This window comes from Erithacus rubecula, assembly GCF_903797595.1.
Source record: "Erithacus rubecula genome assembly, chromosome: 12".
Classification (NCBI taxonomy): domain Eukaryota; kingdom Metazoa; phylum Chordata; class Aves; order Passeriformes; family Muscicapidae; genus Erithacus; species Erithacus rubecula.
The window spans coordinates 4,535,940-4,557,454 of NC_136664.1; the positions used below are offsets into that span (position 1 = coordinate 4,535,940).

At 40.3% G+C, this 21,515-nt stretch overlaps 1 protein-coding gene across 1 annotated transcript in view; it reads left to right on the forward strand.

Annotated features, from left to right (window-relative positions):
* The first annotated feature begins 4,762 nt into the window (after window positions 1-4,762).
* PKD1L3 (polycystin 1 like 3, transient receptor potential channel interacting) overlaps window positions 4,763-21,515 on the forward strand; it is a 35,741-nt gene continuing 18,988 nt past the window's right edge. The window contains exons 1-18 of the mRNA XM_079316306.1: window positions 4,763-5,099; window positions 5,638-5,807; window positions 8,426-8,579; window positions 9,346-9,456; window positions 9,876-10,023; window positions 10,573-10,802; window positions 11,431-11,829; window positions 12,916-13,014; window positions 13,729-13,778; window positions 14,860-14,965; window positions 15,564-15,771; window positions 16,360-16,480; window positions 16,728-16,869; window positions 18,410-18,595; window positions 18,758-18,903; window positions 19,375-19,569; window positions 20,417-20,542; window positions 21,115-21,297. Coding sequence (XP_079172432.1) covers window positions 4,772-5,099; window positions 5,638-5,807; window positions 8,426-8,579; window positions 9,346-9,456; window positions 9,876-10,023; window positions 10,573-10,802; window positions 11,431-11,829; window positions 12,916-13,014; window positions 13,729-13,778; window positions 14,860-14,965; window positions 15,564-15,771; window positions 16,360-16,480; window positions 16,728-16,869; window positions 18,410-18,595; window positions 18,758-18,903; window positions 19,375-19,569; window positions 20,417-20,542; window positions 21,115-21,297 — 3,102 coding nt within the window. The 5' untranslated portion in view covers window positions 4,763-4,771. The remainder of the gene's footprint in view (window positions 5,100-5,637; window positions 5,808-8,425; window positions 8,580-9,345; window positions 9,457-9,875; window positions 10,024-10,572; window positions 10,803-11,430; window positions 11,830-12,915; window positions 13,015-13,728; window positions 13,779-14,859; window positions 14,966-15,563; window positions 15,772-16,359; window positions 16,481-16,727; window positions 16,870-18,409; window positions 18,596-18,757; window positions 18,904-19,374; window positions 19,570-20,416; window positions 20,543-21,114; window positions 21,298-21,515) is intronic.

Consider the following 21,515-nt stretch of genomic DNA (forward strand, 5'->3'; position numbering starts at 1 on the left):
ATTATTCATTAAAACAAATATATAATGTAATTTAATATTAAAAGCTTCAAGTGCTGAGGCATGGAACTGCTGCCTACCCCTATTGGTACCCATGAGACTGAGACTGCCCAGTGATCATAATACCCAAATATTTCAACACTAGACATTAAAACAAATAAACAACCACAGTACCTATGTAAACTTTCTCACTGTAAGACTTTTATAACTGTATCTGCAACTTTCAACATCCCTATTTACATGTTTTAATATGCAAATGATACTGCTCAGTCATGTGTTTTCAAGTGGGTAGAATGACAGCATGAAGGTTGGCATTCACTTCCAGGACTGAAGGTGTAGAAGTGGGATAAAATTTACAGTTAACAATTTACAATTAACAGAAGTTAATGTTGCTGCACTCTTTCCTACCTGGTAAGTTACTGTACATCTTTGGGGGAACATAAGGAAAAACTCAAAAGGTTTTCATTTTTCTGGTTTTAGTAAATGGCAATTGAGTTTAGTGAGATTAACACTAAAACAGTGTTCCTGAACAGGAATTATGGGGATTGTAAAACTGATCTCTTCTGTAAGCTGTTGGATATCTGCTCATAAGAAACATTATCAATGTAAATAATTTGTAATAGAGCTTTTTTCCTGTCTGTTTCCATACCCTATAAACCCTGAAATGGCTCATAATAAGCAGAAGAAAAATGTGTAACCAAATAAAACAAACAAGAGGTGGAAACTGAAACAACTTAGCAGTCTGGCCAGTTTTACACTTGTGGAAATCTGGAGAGACTGCAGAGACAGTGGCTGTAAATGATGGCTGTCAATTCAGATCCAAGCATTTTATTTTATCTCTGTGTGTGCTGGGCAAAGTTCAGTCCATTTGTATCTACCAGTTAATGTTTTACCCAAATGGGCACTTTTAATGCTTTTAACAGTTTTCTAATTAAGATATTAAGGCAATGACAGATCTAAATTGTGCCACTTAGTCAAACATGATCACAAGGACACATGAGGTGTCATCAGGTTCTTGAGATAATTCTCTTCTGTGTGAACTTGGGGCTCAATTTGACCATCAATAACCCCAGCTCAATAAATGTTCTAATGGACAGTTCCTATGAGAAGATCATCAGGGACTTATCCAGGTGACTTATCCAGGTAACCATACACATCCTATAAACAGAAATTATGTTCAAACCAACAGCTCCTGAATATAATCCTACTTATCTTTATCCTGACCCCATCATGCCAGGCATGAACGTCTAATTTAATTATTGCACCCAGTACAGATAAGAATTGTTTTCCCTGTTTTTATAAACAAGATAACATCAAAATTGCAACTTGGCAGGGATCACTGGTAAGTTCAGTGTGTTGCCTCATGGAAAATTAGACAGTAGAAGCAACAACAAGACCAAACCCTTTTCAGTCAGCAATAATTGGGTCTCACCATGAGGATAAGCAGCACAGGAGAGCAGCAAGGAAGGAAGTGGGGTTGTGATCCACCTTCTTAAACTAATTGGCAAATGGGCATTTTTAAAGCCAGCTGAAGAGATGGGAGGTGTAGATGTAGGTGTAGAGTCTGCTCAGGACTCAGCACTACTTACCTACCAGGGTAACAATGCTCTTCACACTGCAGAAGTTCACATGACACAGTGAAATGGACTACTCATAATCTTGTCTCAAGTTCATAATACCTGAGAATAATATTTTTTCTACCTCAAAGTAATAGAAATCAGTTTTCCATTTTTTCTGCTTATTCAATTAATAGAACACAGTGATGCTTATATTCCTGATAAAAATCTGTATATTACATTCAGTAATATTCAGGAATGTAAAGATGGTAATATCCTCCTATAGAAAGTAAATTTACTTGCTCTTCCTCGAGGCAAATGAACAACAGCCAAAATGAACAGGGGTGTGATTTACTCCTTCTCTTTGGCAGCTCTTCACTTCCTTAATTCTTCAAATCTAGCACTTTCTGGTCTCTATTATGGGTTGTCAAGCTATTCTGCAATGCTGCAGTTTGAATCACAGGACGTTCTCAGGCTGTCATGATGCAGCTGTGATCTGTGATCTGCACCAGAGTACAGATCAGGACCACTCAATGACTTCTGGCATAAGAAAGCTGTTTCTAAAAAAAGTCTTTCTGTTGAGGAAGAATGCAAAAGGCATATTTCCCACAGGAAGGTAAGTACAAGGAGCACTGTTCACTTGATGTCAAGTGAGTTCTCACTTATGAGCAAAAAGGGTTTTCAGAAGTTTCTCTCTTCCTGAAGACCTTAGCTGCTAATTTTGATGCTTTAAAAGCAGTATTTTCTTTTCATGTAAATGCTTTTCTCATTCTTGTGGTAAACAGAATAAACTGACAGAATGCTTTCCTGGCACTAAAGTAGAAAAAGTCAACAAACTGCCAAAGAGGGAAATTGTCTTTCTTCCACTCTCCATCTGCTGCAGGCAGCTGAAGAGTAACTTATAGCAACCGTAGATTAGGAAAAAAAATGCACATTGCTATAGAAATTGCCAACAGTAGACTCACTTGGAGAGCTTGGCTTTATTTGTAGACATTTTCAAACATTATTTGTTCTTTTTCAGGGCCTATTTCAAAATCCATCAAAGCCAGAGACAAGACTTCCATTAATTTCAATGCCTTTGGAGCAGATTCACAGGGGAGAGCCTGTGGCACCCTCAGCCCTGGCATTTTTAGTATGTTCATGTAGTGAGATTTCCAGTAGCAGAGAAAGAACCAGACAATGCTGCAGACCACATTCATCACAAAAGTGAGCTCCTAGTGGAAATGTCTGTATTTAAGTGCAGTCTCCCTCATCATGCCTGTGCTTTCAGAAACAGGCTGTGTTCCTCATATCTAGAAGGACAAAGTGGGAGGGCTGGATGCCAGCTGCTGTGAAGCCTGGCAAGTCAGCAGGGCCCAAGAAGAAGCAGGGAGTCTGGAGAAAGCATCATGCAAACATACAGTGGCCAACTAACTGAAGAGCAGCTGCCCTCAGCTCTGACCCTGAAACAGCTTGAATATAAAACAGTTGAATTGGGAGCTCCCAAACTGAAGCCTGTGAGGTTTTGTATGGGGCCTGAAACTTGCAGGCACCCACAACAGAAGCAGCTGAAGTCGTAGTTGCACAGTCTCATCTGGGAAGGGGATGGGTATCTGGGCCAACTAACTAATTAGAATATGGATTGGCTTTCTCCAGAGCTGGGAAATCCAGTCCCTGTATTCATATCTTAGCTGCTCCATAAGCTCTTCCTATTAATCAGTCAGAAATTCATGTGGGATCTGCTCCAAGGGTTTCATGGCTGAACTCTTGATTTACAGGTGTGGTGAGAAGGAAGATATCCAGCATAGTGTACTTTCTTCTCCTTTCCTCTCACCCCCCACAATTTTCCTACCCATTAAACACTTCCCAATTAACTTTATCTTGAAAACCCTGATAGCAGTCCTGCTATTTTCAGCTGAGCAAGACAGCCATAAATGGGAAGTCCAGAAAGGGATTGAAGTTCACTCTTGGATGTTGACTGGATGAAGTGCATGCACTTGACTTTGGCAGAAAGCTTTGGAGCTGGACTGGGATGGGCAGTGCCTTCAGCCCAGCAGTGCAGTGCAGGAGGCATTTCTGCAGTGCAGGAATCAAACACTGCTGATTCCTCTGTGCTGTGGTAACTGGCTCACTGACCCATGTCTAAATATAAGTGCATGTTCTTTCAGTTTTGGGTTATGGTGCTATGAATTAATAATTGTGGCATCAAACTTAGTGGAGTTAATGCCAAGAACAGAAGGATCACAATAGCTAAAATCCTTATTTGTACTGTGATTCTACTAAGCTGGTGGCTTTGTAAACCTGATGGATATCTTTTATAAGGAAGCAGAGATGCATTTAGATATTTCAGCTCCTAAAAGTTGCTGGGCTTGCTTCCCAAAGTCCATCAGCAGCCTTTGGAATATGCAAATAGGGCTCTCAAGTAGTTCTGATGACTAAGGCAATATTTTCATTTTTCCTAAATGATTGGTTTAAGTTATGGCCTTCTCTTCTGCTTCCCAGCAGGTAAAAATACTGTAGCTCCTAATAGTTGAGCAGCTTATCTTTTGAGGGATGATGGGAGCATTTCACTTGATATGTGGAATTCTAAGCAGACATAACAGTTCAAAATGAAGCTTACTTGGAATAGCTGAGATAAATCTGCACATATGTAAACAGAGGGTAGGATGGATATGATACAATAATTATAGACATTGCATTAGCATCTTAAAGAAGCACCTCAAACAATAATTATTAAAAATAAAACCATCCAGACCAATTAAATGTATCTAGAGAAGCAGTGTGTTTTCCCATCTCATAACTCCTTGTGTTTCTCACTTTTTAAATTCTCACTATTGTATCTCTTTGCTGTTGTCAAAACCTCCCAACTTCAATATTCACACAATGAAACCTTTGATGTAGGAGCTTTATCTCACTTTTCCACATGTTCAACAGTAGCATATATCAACTTTATCTTCTCTGCTCATGAGGAAAGCAATGATTTAATGCCTTCTCCTCAAACTGATCTCACATGTGACATTTGTACAATAGAGCTCATAAGGGCCAGTACAGGGGCTTAGCATCAGCTCAACACGCCCCAGATGCAATCACAATTATATATTAGAAGTTCTGTTCTGTTCCATGCTCTATTGCTGCTGTTGTGGCAAGCAGCAAAGAGGGAGGAGAATGCTGATGACACAAGGATGACATCTCAAGCTTTTGAAGAAGGCAGCAAAAAGAGTGGTGCCCTGGAAAGCAAGATGAGTGCAACACACAGCAGTGAGCTGAGAATGTGGCTGGGGGTCACAGTTCTGATTTCTCTTGCTGTGTGCGTGGCTGTGGAGGAAGCAACTGATGAAGGAATACCTTGTTCAAAGTACCAGCAAGCTTTCAACCATTCATGCTATGAGTTTGTTAGACTCCAGCAAACCTTCACAAGTGCCCAGAGCTGGTGTGAGAGAGGAGGAGGGCACCTTGTCTTTATTCAAAATGAGGAAACTCAAGAGTTCTTGCAAAACCATATTGCTGAGGATCAGGAATGGTGGATAGGACTGATCTCAAACTCCTTGCTGAATGAAACTACTGATGGTAGGTGGTTTTAAAATAATGTCTTTAAAATTATATCAGCTTATTATTTTTTTTAACATGGTAAAAATGCAGTGTCTTTGTAGATATCTGCTGAAAAGCCTCTGTCTTTTGCTGCTGTATTTTCAGATTTATATTAAGATGTTTAATTGCCTGCTTCACTTCCTTGTGGCATGTTATCACCCTTTCCATTGGATCTTGTGGTTGTGTGAACACACAGTGAATGAGACCAGCTTGCTGACCCAGTGAAACAAATGTGCTGTGTTAGGTCTCCAGTGGAAGCCAATTCATCCCACTGGGAAGTGCTGCAAGGTCTGATGCAAGGGAAATGGTGAAATCTTGAGGCTGGGAGCACAGGTGGAAGTGGCAGTGTCCCTTTTCATTATTGTATCAGGTTCAATATAAAATGCAATTGAAGATACCCATACTAAACCATCTCTGCTTCAGTAGGAGCAAGGCTACAGTCCTGCTCTGCAGGCTCTGACTCTAATTGTATTACAGTGGAAAATAAACATTCAGGGCACAATTTCTCTGTTCACAGGGTCAATAACTTGGCTGGACACTTCAAATATAAGCTACAGTAACTGGTACAAGGATCAGCCATCTCCCCTCTCATCCACATGTGGGTACATCCTGAAGAATGCCAAGTATCAGTGGGGTGTGACTGAAAATTGCAGCCAGGAATTTGACTTCATTTGCGAGTTTGGTAAGGTACACAGCAGCTGGAACAGTGGAGTGAGTGTGCCATGATCACAATGGGGCATAAATTACCATAATTTCCCAGCTTCAAAGTAGCTGGGAAATAAGTTAATGAATCTTACTAAATGTGAACAAGCAAAAAGCCATATAATCCCAACAGGTGCTCTTTTTCCAGTGTGCTGATGTACTCCTTATCCAGAGAACGAAAGAACCCACAAATCACTGGGAGATGCAGGTGCTCAGCAGCCAGACATTAGGGCCCAGGGTTCCAGCAGAGGCTTGATGAAATAGAAATGGATCTGAAAGTGAATCTGATGTGTAGCTGTCCACATCTATAGTGGACATAAGCTGGCTATGTTAAAGCATGGCTGCAAGAATAAACTCCCACAACACTGCAATACCTGGGCTAGGTGGGACATATATGGTTGCCCTATAAAAACACTCATTAATGTGTGCCAGTAAAATTTCCATTTGTAACTGCAGCAAAAATACAGTCAGGCTTCCAGAGGCACCACTCCTTGCAGGCTGGAGTGAGCAAAAGTGAGAGCAAGTTTTTCCTGTTTCTTCTCAGACCCCTCCATCACATGAAGTTCAAGGTTTTCCCCGGGTTAAGGAAGCAGACAGGAACCTGTACTTCCTGTGCTCAGACAGAAAATCCACAGACATTGTGTCCCTCAAATTGTGACTTGGAACAAACAGTTCTGGAAAGGAATGCTGGCAATATCAATCCTTTCAACATATAGATATGAGGGGAATTTGTGTTCCTCGCACTTTGCACGGGAGTGTTTTAAACTGCAGCTAGAACTGGGGTCAAAAGCACTGGAAGGACAGTCTGGCTGTGGGCTCACTAATATAAAAAGATTTCCAGTCAAGTATGCAAGTACAGATTTCCACAAGCCCTAGAAATGCTACTGCCCTGTTCAACAGTCTACTACTACTGACTTAAATAAGTTGTTCTGCAATAAACAAAGCTAATAAAGTTTTGCTTTTTATCCCGATTTTCTGTTCCACATCCCCTCCCTCCTCAGCATTCCCAGTTTGCTCCCATATCCCCAGCATGTCCCATCTCTGCAAATGCTTCTCACTGCCTCAGCTCCCTCCCCTGCAGCTGCTCCAGAGCTCCAGCTGTATGTGCTGGCCACTTGAATTCCATGTCCCAGAATAGGTAAACATAGGGTTATAATTCTTCTACTCATTGAGGTGTCAATGTAGCTCTTTTTCTTCTCCATAGATATTGCATTTTGTGAAATGTTAGTGTGTTGGAGGTTTATATCTATACATCAAATTTAGCTGAAGATGACTAACATTAAAAATGACGGGGGGAGAAGAAGCTGGCAGACAGCACAATCCCTTAAGCTTATTTTCCTTGCAAAAACAGACTAGAATTATTTTTCCATTACAACCACAGTAGACAACTGTCTGTTTGTAAGGAAACCATCATCTGTTACCATAGGATCTGACTGGGAGCCCATGAAATTCAAATAGCAGCAATATCCTACACTACATTCATCATCCCACTACCAGGGAAACCAAGACCAGATCAAGACAATTCTACCATTTGCTGCTCTGTAGGTTAGCAGTTTATTCTAGTAAATATGTATGTAGTGAACCAGGGTTCATACCTAGAAACACAGACCAAGTTTTGTACATCTTTCCATGTAAAAGTTGCTGAGACAGCAAATACTGTGAGAAATCTTCATATAGAGAACAAAAAAGGCATGAGATAATAGTTTATACTAGATTTTACCAGCAAGTTATTTTTCAAGCTTATTTAGAGAGCTCTAATCTGCAAACTGATCATGTTGCTATAGTTACAGCCAGGCTTAGCTTTAGCCTTTAAATAACAATAGCACACAATTATTGCAGTGTGCACACATTGGCACTGTTAATCAAGGGACTTGATGGGAGCCATCCAAACAACAACGGGAGGACAATGTATTTAAAACTGGGACTGTTGAAACAAAAACATCCTTTTGCAACACTCCTATATGACAGCAGTTATTCACATCCTTCTCTTCAGGGTATTAAGTATCCTGATTACTACACAATACTAAGAATTCTGAAAGATAATTAACTGTCCCAGATTAATCAAAGAATGAGGTGCATGCATTTAGAGCTATGACCTTACCCTCTGAGCAGTCCTACTGAATGAAGTCAGTCAAATATCACACAGGAACAAAGGAGCCTCTGTTGCAGAAATGGGATCAGCTCCATACTTAATATGCAAATATTCTCTAAAGAAATTACCTGAATATTATGCAATCCATACATCTCTTTCAGAAGTAAGGAGTAACTTTAAACCTTCCAGTATTTCTGGTCAAATGCTAAGAGTTTTCCACAAAAATACTATTTATTTTTATAACTAAAATATGTTTGCTTATTGAAAATGTCCTCAATGTTTTAAGAAAAAAACTATTAATTTTGACTTTTTAAAAATTAAAATATTCAATTCTTTTGTAATTTTCTTAAATTTCCTTAATTGTTTATATTAAAAAGGAGAAAAGGGAAGAAAGAGAAATGAAACAAAATGCAGTAGAATTGCAGGAGGATTTTTCAAAAATTCAAAAAGGTAATATTTGGGTTTTATTCTCCTGTTAGAATCTGGCCAGAGCATCGCTTGTGATAATTAGAATGCCACTGTGCAGTGTGGATCAGGAGAAGTTATTCAAATTGAAGAAAGCTTCTATGGGAGGAAGACTCCTCACTACTGTGTGCCACAGACTCCTCTCCAGCTGGAAACAGATGAAGGCTGCAGCTGGATCAGTGTCAAGGATGAAGTAGCAGGTGGTATTCAACTACTTTATCTTGTGTTCCAGTAGTGTTAGCAAATGGGAAAGTGGATTATTACTAAAAAAAAAGGGAATCACAGATAGGAAGGAAGTTGGTACAGGAGGCTGGATGGAAAGCAGGGGTTTTGTGAGGAACAGAGATTCAGAGAAGGAGAGGAGGAGCACGGAGAGGAGTTTTGTGAGGAGCAGAAATTCAGAAGAGGGGAGGAGCAAATATTGGAGAAGGGTGTGTCTGGCTACTCCCACTGCAGGAAGAAAATATTTCAGCACACTGATTCCTTGACAAATTTGGAAATTTGGTGGGATACACAAGATTTGACAGAGATGCAAGGCAACACATCCAGACAAACCTATCTCCAAAGCAGGAGGGAATTGCTGACACCCATGGGAACATGAGGGCAGGAGGGACCATGTGTCAGGCACCCACCCTGCTGCTGCCAAGGGCTTGGGTATTAAACAGTGACTGTGGCCTGTTCCTAGGGTGATTCTTAGGGCTTCCAGCCAAAATTAAACAAAACACATAAGCTTTAATTTTTTTGTACCTTTTCAAATTTAGCTTTGCTCCAATAAAATGAAGTGGTGCTATGAAATGCCACACAATAAGCAACACACTGAAGTCAAAGTGATGTGGAAATTTCTCTAGAAATCAGAGACATGGTACTGCTCCTCCTGCCCTTTTTGTTTCTCAATCATCTTTCATCTGAGCTGATGTGGCAGTAAAGGCAAGAGCCACTTGCTGATGTGAAATGCTCCCTTTCCAGGCCAGTGTCATGGTCTGCAGGCTTGCCAGGTGGCAGCAGATGGCACTTTCTTTGGAGATCCTTGTCCAGCTTCAGGAAGCTATTTGTCTATTCAATACCACTGCAAGGAAGGTAAGAGGGAGGGGGCACACCAAAATATTGCACTGTTCTCTGCTGTTACACTGTGACCATTGATATTTATCTTAAAAATCACTGTTCCACCCTCAGGGAAGAAACTGGAATGGTGGTGATCACTGAAAATAGGCACAAAAATGTAGATTCCCTGTCCTAACTGAAGGTTCTGGGTAGAATATAAAGCCCAGAAATTCAGACACATGAAACACATTTAGATGAAACTATGTTCCAACAAGAATTTTGATTAGCAGTCATGGAAAAGAATCAGCTCCCTGTCACACCACTAACACACACAAATTAGCAGTAGTACCAGCTGTGGTTTGGAGCAGGTTGGCTCCCAATGCCTGAAAATTAATTTAATTTTGTAAGAAAAATAGACAAACACTGGCACTGAATTCTGTCATTCTGTTTTGCAGGTCTGCAGCTGGTTATGACAGACACATGTTTTGTCTTTGAAAATATCACACTCACTTTGAACTGGCTGCTCTCACCCTACTCTGGGAATCTTTCCTGTACCATTAGCACTGGAGATGGTCACACTATTGATCCCTACTACCCTCTAACGTAAGATTGAGCTTTCATTTCTCTTCAGACAAACAGCACATTTCATTGCTTGCACTTTACTGAATGTGCCAAGTCTCATACATGAGATATTAAAAAATAGATAGCTCAATAATAGAACATACCTACGAGAGACTTGCATTCTGCAAAAACCTCTTCTGAAATCAATACAAAATTTTATAATAAGCTGCCAACCACAATCTTTCTAATATAACAAATGTTTCCTATTTCCAAGACTATTTATTTGAGATCTTAAGAAACAAAATTACTGAAAACATATTAGTAATTGCCAAATAAAAACAAATATTATTTTCTTAAGTTTAGAGAATGAATATAACAAGGACATTCTGTAGTTTTTCTTTTGTTTTAATTGCATAAAAATCCTGTCTTTAATAGATTAAACATTTTTCTGCTGGATTTAAAAACCAGATTTTGTCTTAGTGATAGGAATAACATTTGAATCAATGAAATTTGGGGATGTGTTATCATGTAAGGTAAAGGACTTCTCAGGATGGTGCTCCACAGCAAGGAGCTGTTCTCCTTCTATTCTAGACTGGTCAGCAACCTCACATACATGTACTCCTCTCCTGGGGAGTTCAGTGTTTTTGTGGAGTGCACCACGAGCGAGTGGCACGTGCTGGCACAGAGGCAGGTGACAGTCCAGGACCAGGTGGATCAGCTCAGCATTACTGGGTGCTACAGCCAGTATGAGACAGGGAACAGCTCCCACTGCCGAACGCTCTATGGGGACGTGCTGTGGATCCAGGTGCAGCTCAGTGGAGGTGAGGATCATTTCTCTGCATGATTTAAAGGGAAGGATAAATTTAATTGCCATCCATGGGATAGAAGTAGGATTTTCATTATGCAAAATAGTCCTTGTTTTTAGTGGATGCTTTCCCTCTAATTGTTGTATTCCTGCAATTTAATTCTCTCAGTTCCCCTGGAGGGGTTCTTCCTCAGAGATATTCCACCACCCTTTTTTCCTCCTGACAAAGCTGACAGCACAAGCATAACTTCAGTCACAAAAATCCGCGTGATGCCAGTCAGAATATTTCTGTATTTGAAGTTAGAAATTAATGGAAATGCACCTCTGATTAGAGTAAGAGGATTCCACCCTGAGCTGGACAGATTTGCTGCTGTCCAGTTCTTTTTCACTTCAAGTTCCTGGAAGCCAAATATGTGCTGAAAATATTAAGATTCAGTAGTGTATGTTTGAATTCTCAAAATATTCCCAGCAGAACACACAGGATAGATTTTTCATTAAGCCACCTTAAGTGACTTTATTAAAAAGACTGCACTGCTGCAGTGTTCTTGTGACTCCTGTATAAACACTGGAAAGCTGCACAAAGCAGCTGGAATTTGCTGGCCTATTGCACAAGCTGTGAGAAATTTTCATCTGTGTTTTTGCAGGCAAAGGAGTAACCTACAGTGTGCTAGCAGATAACATGACACTGACTGAATCCAGTGCAAAGGAAGGCCTTGTCCCCCATAACCTGACACTCAACAGTGCCTCTCAAAAGCTGATAGGCCCAGGGACACATCAGCTGGAAATCCGAGCATCCAGGAACGCGTCCGAGATGTCTGAGAGTATTGCTGTTCATTTAATCGAGCCAGTGTCTGGAATTCAGGCTGCAGTAGCTTCCCACACTCTGCAGCTGGGGGAGGATTTGGAGGTGAATGTCTCTGTGTCCCACGGTGCCCCAGAGAAGCTGATGTTTGAGGTGGTTGGAGCCAAGCAAACACACTGGCACACAGCGGATGGCCCTGGCGGGGAGCCGCGGGCGTACGGCGTTCCTGTGCCCTCGGCAGGTACAGCACTCTGACAGACACCTCCCCTGCTGCCTGGACACATCTGTACAGGTCACAGAAACAGCCACAGCATCCTGGGCTAGGGGACAGGAATGTACACCTGAATTTGGCAGCTTTTCTGACTGCTCAAACTTAGTCTGCAGAGCAGGGTGAGCAGCACAGGCCTATGTAAGTGAGCTGACAAATGGGTTTGCACATGCAGGCTCAGAGCAAGGCTTCACCTGGTGCTTGCAATGCAAGAGACACAGTGAAAAGACATAAGGTTTATTTCTTTATGGTACCATCTGATTGAAGTACAAATGAGGGCATTTTCTTGAATAGCAAAGTGTTTTCCTCCTGTTTGTTCATAATGTTTCAAGTTTAGGTTGCTCTGCATTTTATACTGAAATAATTCATAATATAAGGAGTTCTCAGAAGAGATGGTAAAAGAAAAGGGGAGTTTTTCTGTGTGTCAGTTTCCAACATATAACTTTTGTTGGAGTTAATGAATAAACATTTTAGTAATATTATCCTTCCATTATTACATAGTCAAAGCCTTTAAAATGTGGAATTAGGCAGATTGTGCTGAAGAGTTAATTAACAGTGGCAGAAGATAAAAAATTTCCTCCTCTAATGAGCTATTCCAACCCCATGCCAAAGTGGGAACAGAGGAAGCTAATTATGATTTCATTTCATATTTTTAAATTATTCAATATTAAAGTTTTATTTGTTCTCCCTGTACCCATTTGAACATCCCTTCCCCATGGGCAGAAATTTTCAAACAAGATAGCTGCTGTCTCAAGATGCCCAAACTCATTTGGCCTCCAGTGTTTGTACACCTCTAGTTTCCTGTGTGATCATATCATAGTCAGCAGACAAAGAATAGCATGACAAGGGCTAGGAAAAGGACAGCTGAGTTATTAAGAAGTTGAGATAAAGGAGAAAAACGTTCCAGGAAAAGCATTTCAGCCGTGGACACCCATCAGAAACCCTCCTGAAAACTCTTAAGCAAAAAGTAGGGGGTTTCCTTTACAAATTGGATATTGTACCTCAAACCTGTTGGACTGGACCCACTGGCACTCCTAACTGGCCCTTTGCCTTCTCTAGGTACTTTTCTAGTGAAAGTGGTGGCCATGAATGCCTTCTCAAACATGAGTCTGGATCTTGGATTCATCACTGTGCTGGCAAACAGTTCCCATAAAAAAGGTAATTGCATTAATCTGACAGTGCTGGTTTTGACCACGTAAGTGTCTTTTTGCAATCAGAGCATTTCATGGAGTGTTTATGGTTTGCATGTGGTAATTGCTTTCCTTCCAGCAACAGCACTGAAAACTTTTATGGAGGCTTCTTCCTGATGAAGGCAGATTCCCTGACTTTGATGTAGTCATAAATTAGCATCACTCTGTATATGTAACACATTGCACATTTGCTGTTTGTCCTAGAAATAATTAGTGAAGTTTATGGCTCGGGACATAGCTTTGAAACCAGAAAATATTTGCATCACAGCAGTCTCATAAATTGCTGTCACTAATGGCTTCTAGATGGCTCATCCTTACATTTACAAGAGCAGATTAAAACAGAAATAAAATAACCTTAGCACTAATTGTATTGAAAGTTTTCCAGTGCTTTCCATCAATTTTCCTTTGTACATCAGTGAAACCCCATCACCTTCTGTGAATACATTTTGATTTATACCATTATGTTTGAAGAATCATGATCATCTGCTTTGTAGTCTGAGATGAGCCTGTTGTTACCATTTTACCTATTTGACTGGGCTGTTTATCACAGCTCTGATTCTTACAGCTCCATCTTTCACACTGTCAGTAGTCAAATCCTGTGGATTTAAGTCATATTCACTGAGGATGTCTGCAAGCTTTACAAGTAGCACTAAAATATTCTGTTCTTTTATGCATTAAACAGATTCTGCTAAGGAAGAAGGCAGATACAAAACAAATACCCAAAAGAAAAACGTAAGTATTATTTAAAGATATTTCTTTTAAATTGCTTAGAAATTTTTCTTACCAGTGAAAGCACTGTATAAGACAGGGAAAAGAAGTATTTGTAGCATAGTAAATTATGGACTAGATGTTCTGTTTCCCATATGGCCTAACACAAAATCTACACCACAAGTCTTGGAGACAAATGTGTTTACAGGCATTCCATCTACAATTCATAAAAAAGATTAAAGAAAAGGAACTTTCCACAACAATTCCATTTTGGAAGTTAAAATGTGTTTAGATGAATCTTTAATTCATCTACTTGACTAATGCAAACCTTTCTCTGAAGAGTGATCCTTCAAGCAGAGTTTAATATATTTTATATGGTTCCTAAGTGTTTTCTACTTCTGTATTGGAGTGTTTAAATTATTTTGCAATGAAAAATTTTTAACTTTATGGCACTCTAAGAAGTTAATGACACACCAATTGCTAGCAGCTGTCCAAATTTAAATAATAAAAATGCCAGATAGAATATTTTATAGTCTTAAAAGTCTAGTTTTTAACTGTAACACTAACAGACAGACATCTGCTTTGGGAGATTTATTGCTCCACTAGAAGCCATCATGCTTTACAAATTGCCTCTAAGAATATATTGCATCAGAGGAATATAAATCTAATCCAAACCCAAGTTTATCACTGTTTGGTACACAGAAAGACAAACTCAGCTATCTCTTCTTCTCTTTGTAAATAGCTGCAATGTATCCAATTCAGATAAAAAAGGGATGCACCAGAAGACAAATGGTTATTCAAGAGTTAGAGGTTTTGGTCCAGATATGAAGGTTCAATAGGAAATAATTTCCTGGTTTTGAAAATGGGAGCTGCACTCCTAAACCAATTCTGCATTTGGGAGAATTTTGCCACGCAATTTTTCTGTGCCATCTGCTTCTATTCCCATACTGCTTCTACTTCCATACTAACTCTGATAAGAGAAAGATCATATAAACAGCTCTGCATCCAGTGATTTGGGGTCAGACCTTTTTCATTATAAAGAAGCAAAGTATGTGTGTGTTTATACATGTCTGTGTTCTAACAGATACATTTAATTCTTATTTAGGATCACAAAATATATATTAAACCAAGTCGCCATGTGGATCCTTTCACGACTGTAACACTTGGCTGGCCAGACAACAACAATAATTCAAGTTTTCTCTGGACCTGTGGTTTGTGCATTTCCTGAATTTTTTTCACCAACTTGTACTTGATGAACAAGAAAACTCACTGTTGTGTCAGATCCAGTGCTGCAAATCTGACTTAAAGATGCTTCATTTTCTGTCTTTAAAGTTTGCCACTCAGTGTACATGAAGAATATCCTTCCAGCCAACCCTAGTTCTGGCACCAAACTAATTATGGGATATAATTTGGCATAGTAGTCCATTTGTCTTCTCCCAATGGTTTCAGTTTTTCAAGATCTATCTGTTCTAAGCTTCACTCTCATAGCCAAGGGCTAGTCCCAAGTGACTTACAGAGTCAGGCATTTGCAAAGTACCTGTGTCTCAATAAAACAGCAATAATTAACATTAAACATGATGCAAAAACATTTCTGGCTGAAAAACAGGATTGGGATTCAGGCCATCTGTGTTCTATCCCCATAATTATCCCTGACCTCATACATGACTTTGGAAAAGCCTGTACTCTGAATGCAGATTACCAACTTTTTAAATTGTGTTCAAGAAACTTGTCTATAAAGCTCTGTGAAACTTAAGGCAGAAAAGTCCTTTATAAGATGCTGCTCTATCTATAAAGGAAATGTTTCTGCAGGAGCTTGCTGGCCTGCCTGGAATGAATGTGTGAAGCAACAGATAATCCTAATCAACCAAAGTGAGGTGCAAATCCCACCTTCCTGCCTTCCTCCTCCGAAATCAGCAGTGACTGTCAGGATTACTGTCAGAAACCATGGCAGTGAAGAGGGACAGGATGAGCAATGTCTCTATGTGACTGCAAAACAACAACTGCAGCTGGAAATCAGGTCTGGTTTTAAACCCTGGTATTCACTGGTTAATATTATTAGTGCACAAGCATAGTGAAAGGCCACAATTTCCAATAATGATAATAAAGTGGTATTGTACTGTCAGAACCATAGAATCACTGAATGGTTTGGGTTAGAAGGGACCTTAAACATCATCTTGTTCCACCCCTCAGTCATGGGCAGGGACATCTCTATTAGATGAAGTTACTCAGAGCTCCATCCAGCCTGGCCTTGAACACTTTCAGGGATGAAGCATCCACAGCTTCTCTGGGCAACCTGTGCCAGGGCTTCAACACCCTCACAGTAAAGAAAACTTATTGTTCTAAATCCATTTACACCTTACCATTATAAACATTACTGACCAAATAAGTCTTGTTGCATTTTTCAGTCCACATTTCTGAACACAATCCTTTTATAAACTGAAACACATTTTTCCAAAAACCACTTAGGGTTTTTTACCCCACTGCATCTTTCCAGTGTTGGAGATTTCAATGTGTCAACCTCATTGGAACAACAGGAATAAATGCCATAAGTCTGAAATTTCTCCTAGACATCTCATACTATCTGTAACTCCCATCTTCTTTACAGGTGTGAAGCAAACTGTAACCCAGTGAATGTTAGTGATGAAGTTGTTTTGAGTGTCTCTGGACAGGAGGACAACCAGACCATATATTATAACTGGTATTTAGATAACACAGTCCAAAACAAGGTGAGAAATACTTGTCAGAAATACTGCACACACAAAAAAATATCCACTGAGCCATATGGCCTTAGAGGATTATTTTGTCAAATGGATGCTTAGCAAATACTGGTGAAGACTGAGACAAGAGGGTGCCTGAGTTGGGAGGGGTTATAATGAAGGGCACCAAACTGCCACACTGCTCCTGATAAATCACACCAGAAAGAACAGCAAAGAGCCTCTACTGCCATTTGTTCTTTTCTGTCTGATTTTCCAGTCTACAGCCCTCCCTCCTGCCTGTGGCCTGACTGGTTTCCAGCAGAACTCTTTGAATTTGCTTCAAAGCAACACATCCGTGTTGAGAATGACCAGCTCCTTCTTGCAGACACAGGGAGAAGCTTTTCAGATTAAAGTAACAGGTAGGGGCTAACAGAGTTTTTAGGGTTTTACAGACTCCTTTGAGATAGTCTCTGCCAACACAACATCACATTGGTGTCACACACATAACCTCACTGACAAATGTGAAGGTAAATGACTCCACAAGCTAAAAGGTGTTACTTTATATGCACATTCTTTAAAATAATGAAGAGATAAGTTTGTTCCAGGGCATCTCACAGAAGGAGAAATTCAGTTATCATACTCCAAGCTGTTAATAACTTTGTTAAGGCTCACCAGAAACGAAGTTATGCCAAATGCTTGATCAAATAATAGAGTTTCACTTCATAATGCAAATATTAACGTATTTGAAATAGTTATTTCTCCTCTAATGGTTTATCCAGGGGAAGACAGCCCCGTGTCTCGGTAGTGTCAGGCAAATTAATCCACAAACACCAGAGGTTTATGTCTAAAAAGGAAACAGAGGAGTCCTTTTTGCTTTAGCTGAATAAAGGGAGAGGCCATGAGCATTCCTCTGGGATCTCTCAGATTTTTAGAGGACACAGCCTCCTTTTATCCTAATTTCCCAGCCTCTTTTCCCTCCCTCTTTCCCTGTTGGCTGAGGTACTCGAGAGGAACAGACTTCCCTCAACGACTGACACCTGAGATTCCCCTCTAATGTATATCCCTTCCTTTTAATTGCTAATTCTTAGAGAATTCATTGTTTTTCCCCATTGCTTCTTTCACCTTTCCATATCCAATTTCATTTATCAGCGAACCTACAGTTTGTTTGTAAAGGCAAATCTCTTTTCCCATTCATCGATCAGCGGAATCCATCCCATTGTTCTTTTATCTCCCAGTGCTAACCTTATCTACCAGCAAACCCACAGCTTATTTGTAAAGACAAATCCGGCATTCCTCTCAGTAGGCGATGATGGTGATTTACCAAAACAAGAATATTGGTCTAATACCGATACTCAACTGTGACGGACAAAAGACTCTCTAACAATTTAAAGTTAGAAAGTGTATGATTATTCAGCGCTGGGCAGTAGCGTGAGGTAATCCTCTAATAGGCACTGCAAAATCACAGGTGATCACAGAGTCTATTTATTAGCAAAGGATCCAAACAAATACATATTCATAATAACAGCCCCTCCCACCCCCTGCTTCCTATGGTAATTAGCTTGATTAGCTATTAAGCCTGCGTGATTGACTTATTAAATTAAGTCTGGGGTCGTTTTCGTGAGGAGGGGTCTTAAAAGGAGGAAGTAAGGCGAGTCTTCCTCGCCCTAAACTCTTGAACTTTTCTATCAATGGCAATACAAATGATTTCTGGAGACAGTCCAATTTTTCCAAGAATGGGTTTCTGGTTGCATTGTCTATGTTCCTTTGGATCTGCTCACTAGTTTCGTCTTTTCCCATTGTAAGCGCAGCTGAGCAAACATAAAACAACAATCAATTATTTAAGTTTCAGATAACTACTCTCCTCTAACTTTTAATTATTTTCAGCAAGGTAAGTAAAATTTTCTAAGATGAGCGTTAGGCTGTGGCGCTGCTGCGGCTGACTGTGCTCCGTCCCGGCAGGCAGGGCTCGGCGAGGCTTCGGGGAGCGCCGGTTCCAGGTGAGCGCCGCGGCCGCGCCCGCCGCGCCCGCCTGTGCCGTGCGCCCCGGGCGCGGCTCGCCGCTCACCGCCTTCAGCGTCTCCTGCAGCGCTCCCGGCCGCTCGGGCCGGCCCAGCCAGCTCACATACTGCTTCTACGTGACACCGGGTGAGTCCCCGGGAGAGCTGCCTGGCTTCTCCTAAAGGCACAACCTGCCCTGCTCTGCTGGGAGACTGCTCACCAGTGAGCCATGCCCTGAGTCTCCTGTTCTCACAGAGCAGGAGGTGTCTCTGTGCTGTCTGCTCCCTGACCCCTTCTTTCCTGTTTCAGATTCTCTCCTGGATTGCAGCCCGCATCCTGAACTCTTCCCAGTTTATCTTCCACTTGGAGAAGAGGAAAATGATTTTATTTTACATGTGACAATTATTGTTAGCAACAATTTTGGTGATACAGCTCAAACAAATGCTTCAGTGAAGGTACAGGTAGAATTAATTTCTTTCAAGAACTCTCAAGTTAATAACTAACCCACAATTGACTTTCGAAGCTTTTTCCTGTTTTAGATAGATTTCTTCCTTCTGAATGTGCCATGATCACCATTTTTCTATCTAACAGAGACTATTCTCTGTGTGCTCACGGTCAAAAGATCTTCCACTGTCCTTTTTTCTAGAAAAGAAGTCTAAAAGAATTGTTTGGACATTGACTGAGCAGTGTAAGCCTATTTACTGAGCCTGAAATTACTCTGCGTAAGCCCCAAAAGCCTCCTGCTTCTTTCCCAGTGCCACAGTATGGAGAACCCTTATCAGGCCATTAAAAATAAAACATGTAAAATGGGGAGCATGAAGTTTTATGTCCCACTCTAGGCTGTCATTAAGATGATCATGGGAGCTGTTCAAAGAAAATTGTAACAGCCTTGGCAATGCTGAGAGCATATCTGCTTCCTTCATCAGGTTGGACCTGCAGATATGATGGATGGGAACCTGACCCTGCAGGCTGTGATATCTGAAAAGGCAAACACCATCCTAAAAGATGGGAACAACAGCATGAGTCTTTTCCAGCTTTACAAGTCAGTGACATCTGTCCTTAATCAGCAGATCCAAGAGGAAAGTTTTAACATGTCCTTACAGACAAATACACGAAAAGAGGTCAGCAAAACACTTGCTGTCTTGGAGTACAGTGTCATATAATGGACTCTTCATATTCTTTGACAGCTCTTAAGTAACAAAAAGCTCACATATCACCACTTGAAATCAATTAAGGTTTCAAGTTTCTAGCATATGTCTCAGTGTTTGGCACAGGTTTCAGCTAGTTTTCCCTATTTGTCTACATAAATAATTTTTTTAGCACTCATCAATAAAACAGTTAATTCTCAATTGTTATTTCACTAATTTAAACTAGTTAATCTAAACCTGATTTTCTAACCTGATTTCAATTTAAATATCAATAAAATGGCATCTTCACTGGGATAAATATGCTATCCTAAGTAATATAAATATACTGTCCCCCAAAGCACTAGATGGCAGGTAATTTTCTTTTGTCCATTTTAGGCACCAGTTGATGTTTCAGTCATAAGCTCATATTTGTATAGTGCTTTGAGTGGCTCAGATGAAGAGATCTAGAGAATGTATCCTTCAATTAAGGTTCATTATTTGAATAACATCAATCACACATGGCTCTGCTTTCTCTGGAAGTGGCATTTACACAGTAATTCACATACATTAGTACAAATTCTCACAAGTAACTCTCCTTGCTCTTAATGGATGTTAAGTGTATGAATTCTCTGTGCTAGGAGCTAACATAAAACTCGTGATTATATAATTGCTAGGGCAAGTGGCATCTTGTCAGTAGAGCTAATATCAGCTCAAATGATCCTTGTTGTGGAACCTTACTCTGCATAACTTACAGCAAACCTGGCTGCCAATACACAGCACTACTTTCACAGTCCTAATTAGCATCTTGTTCCTTTGCCTAATTATCCCTTTTCATCCCAAGCTCCGAGGGCAGATGCTGACAACTCTCTCTGTTGTTAATATAACATCAATGCAGACTGCTCTGAAGATGTCAGAGGTACTGAAAGAAATCACTTATAGGAGTGAAGAGCTGTCTGTCTCAGCACAGGTAAGAAGCAACTCATATCTCCTCACACTAAAAGTAGACACTCTAATTATCCCACTGATCTTGGAAGAGTTTCTGTGCCTTATCTGTTCTTACCCATTTTTTCAATTGCACCAGCACGTGTATTTTCACCAGCAGCATTTTGGCTCTTTTTAGAGTAAGTAAATTCAACTCTCAGATATTGTCTCAGCAATCTGTACAATCCAGGCTATGACTATTAGCACTTTGGCACTAAGATAGAAACGTATAACCTAATTTACTATTTTACTGTACATCTAAAAGCTATCCTTGCCCAGGGTTTGACAGGCAAGTTATTCATCTTTTTATGGATTACATCTGTAAAAGCAGGCTGCATTTTTCATGGCTGTATTCCATTTTGGTGTACCATCTAGTATATGATGTTTATTAGCATTTGAAGTATTATCCCAGCACAAATAATTATAGTAAAAACGGCTTTAGCCACTAATAGTCTCAAGAGATTACTGACATTGCAATAGTCAGTAAATGACACAAGTGTCACTTCTGTCATTTGTAGTGCCAGCACATATAAACTGGTCCCCGTGTTTGTCATGCAGGTGGAAGCCAGCAACACTCTGAAACACGTCAGTGCCTCCTTGCTTGCTGTAAACACAGAGCACAGCAGAGATGGCCAGGAGTTAAAGGAAGCAGCCAACTATCTGTTTAATGCAGTGAGCAATGTTCTTAAAGCTTCTGTAGAAAACAGAGCTGGGAACACTTCAGTGCCAGAGGCAGAACGGGTAATTTAGATTTGGTCCAGTTTGTACTGTGCTATGTGTGAATATTTGTTTGCTTTGGGAGGTTTTTGAATTCTCTGGTGACTCCTGTATTTTTTAATTAGTGCTGGGAAGGGTACATTGTGACATCATGATGGACTTGAATATCAGAGGAAATTTCTCCTCAGATATGTTAGATTTAATGTCTGGTAATGAAGAGATAGAGGCCTCTTAAGATTTAT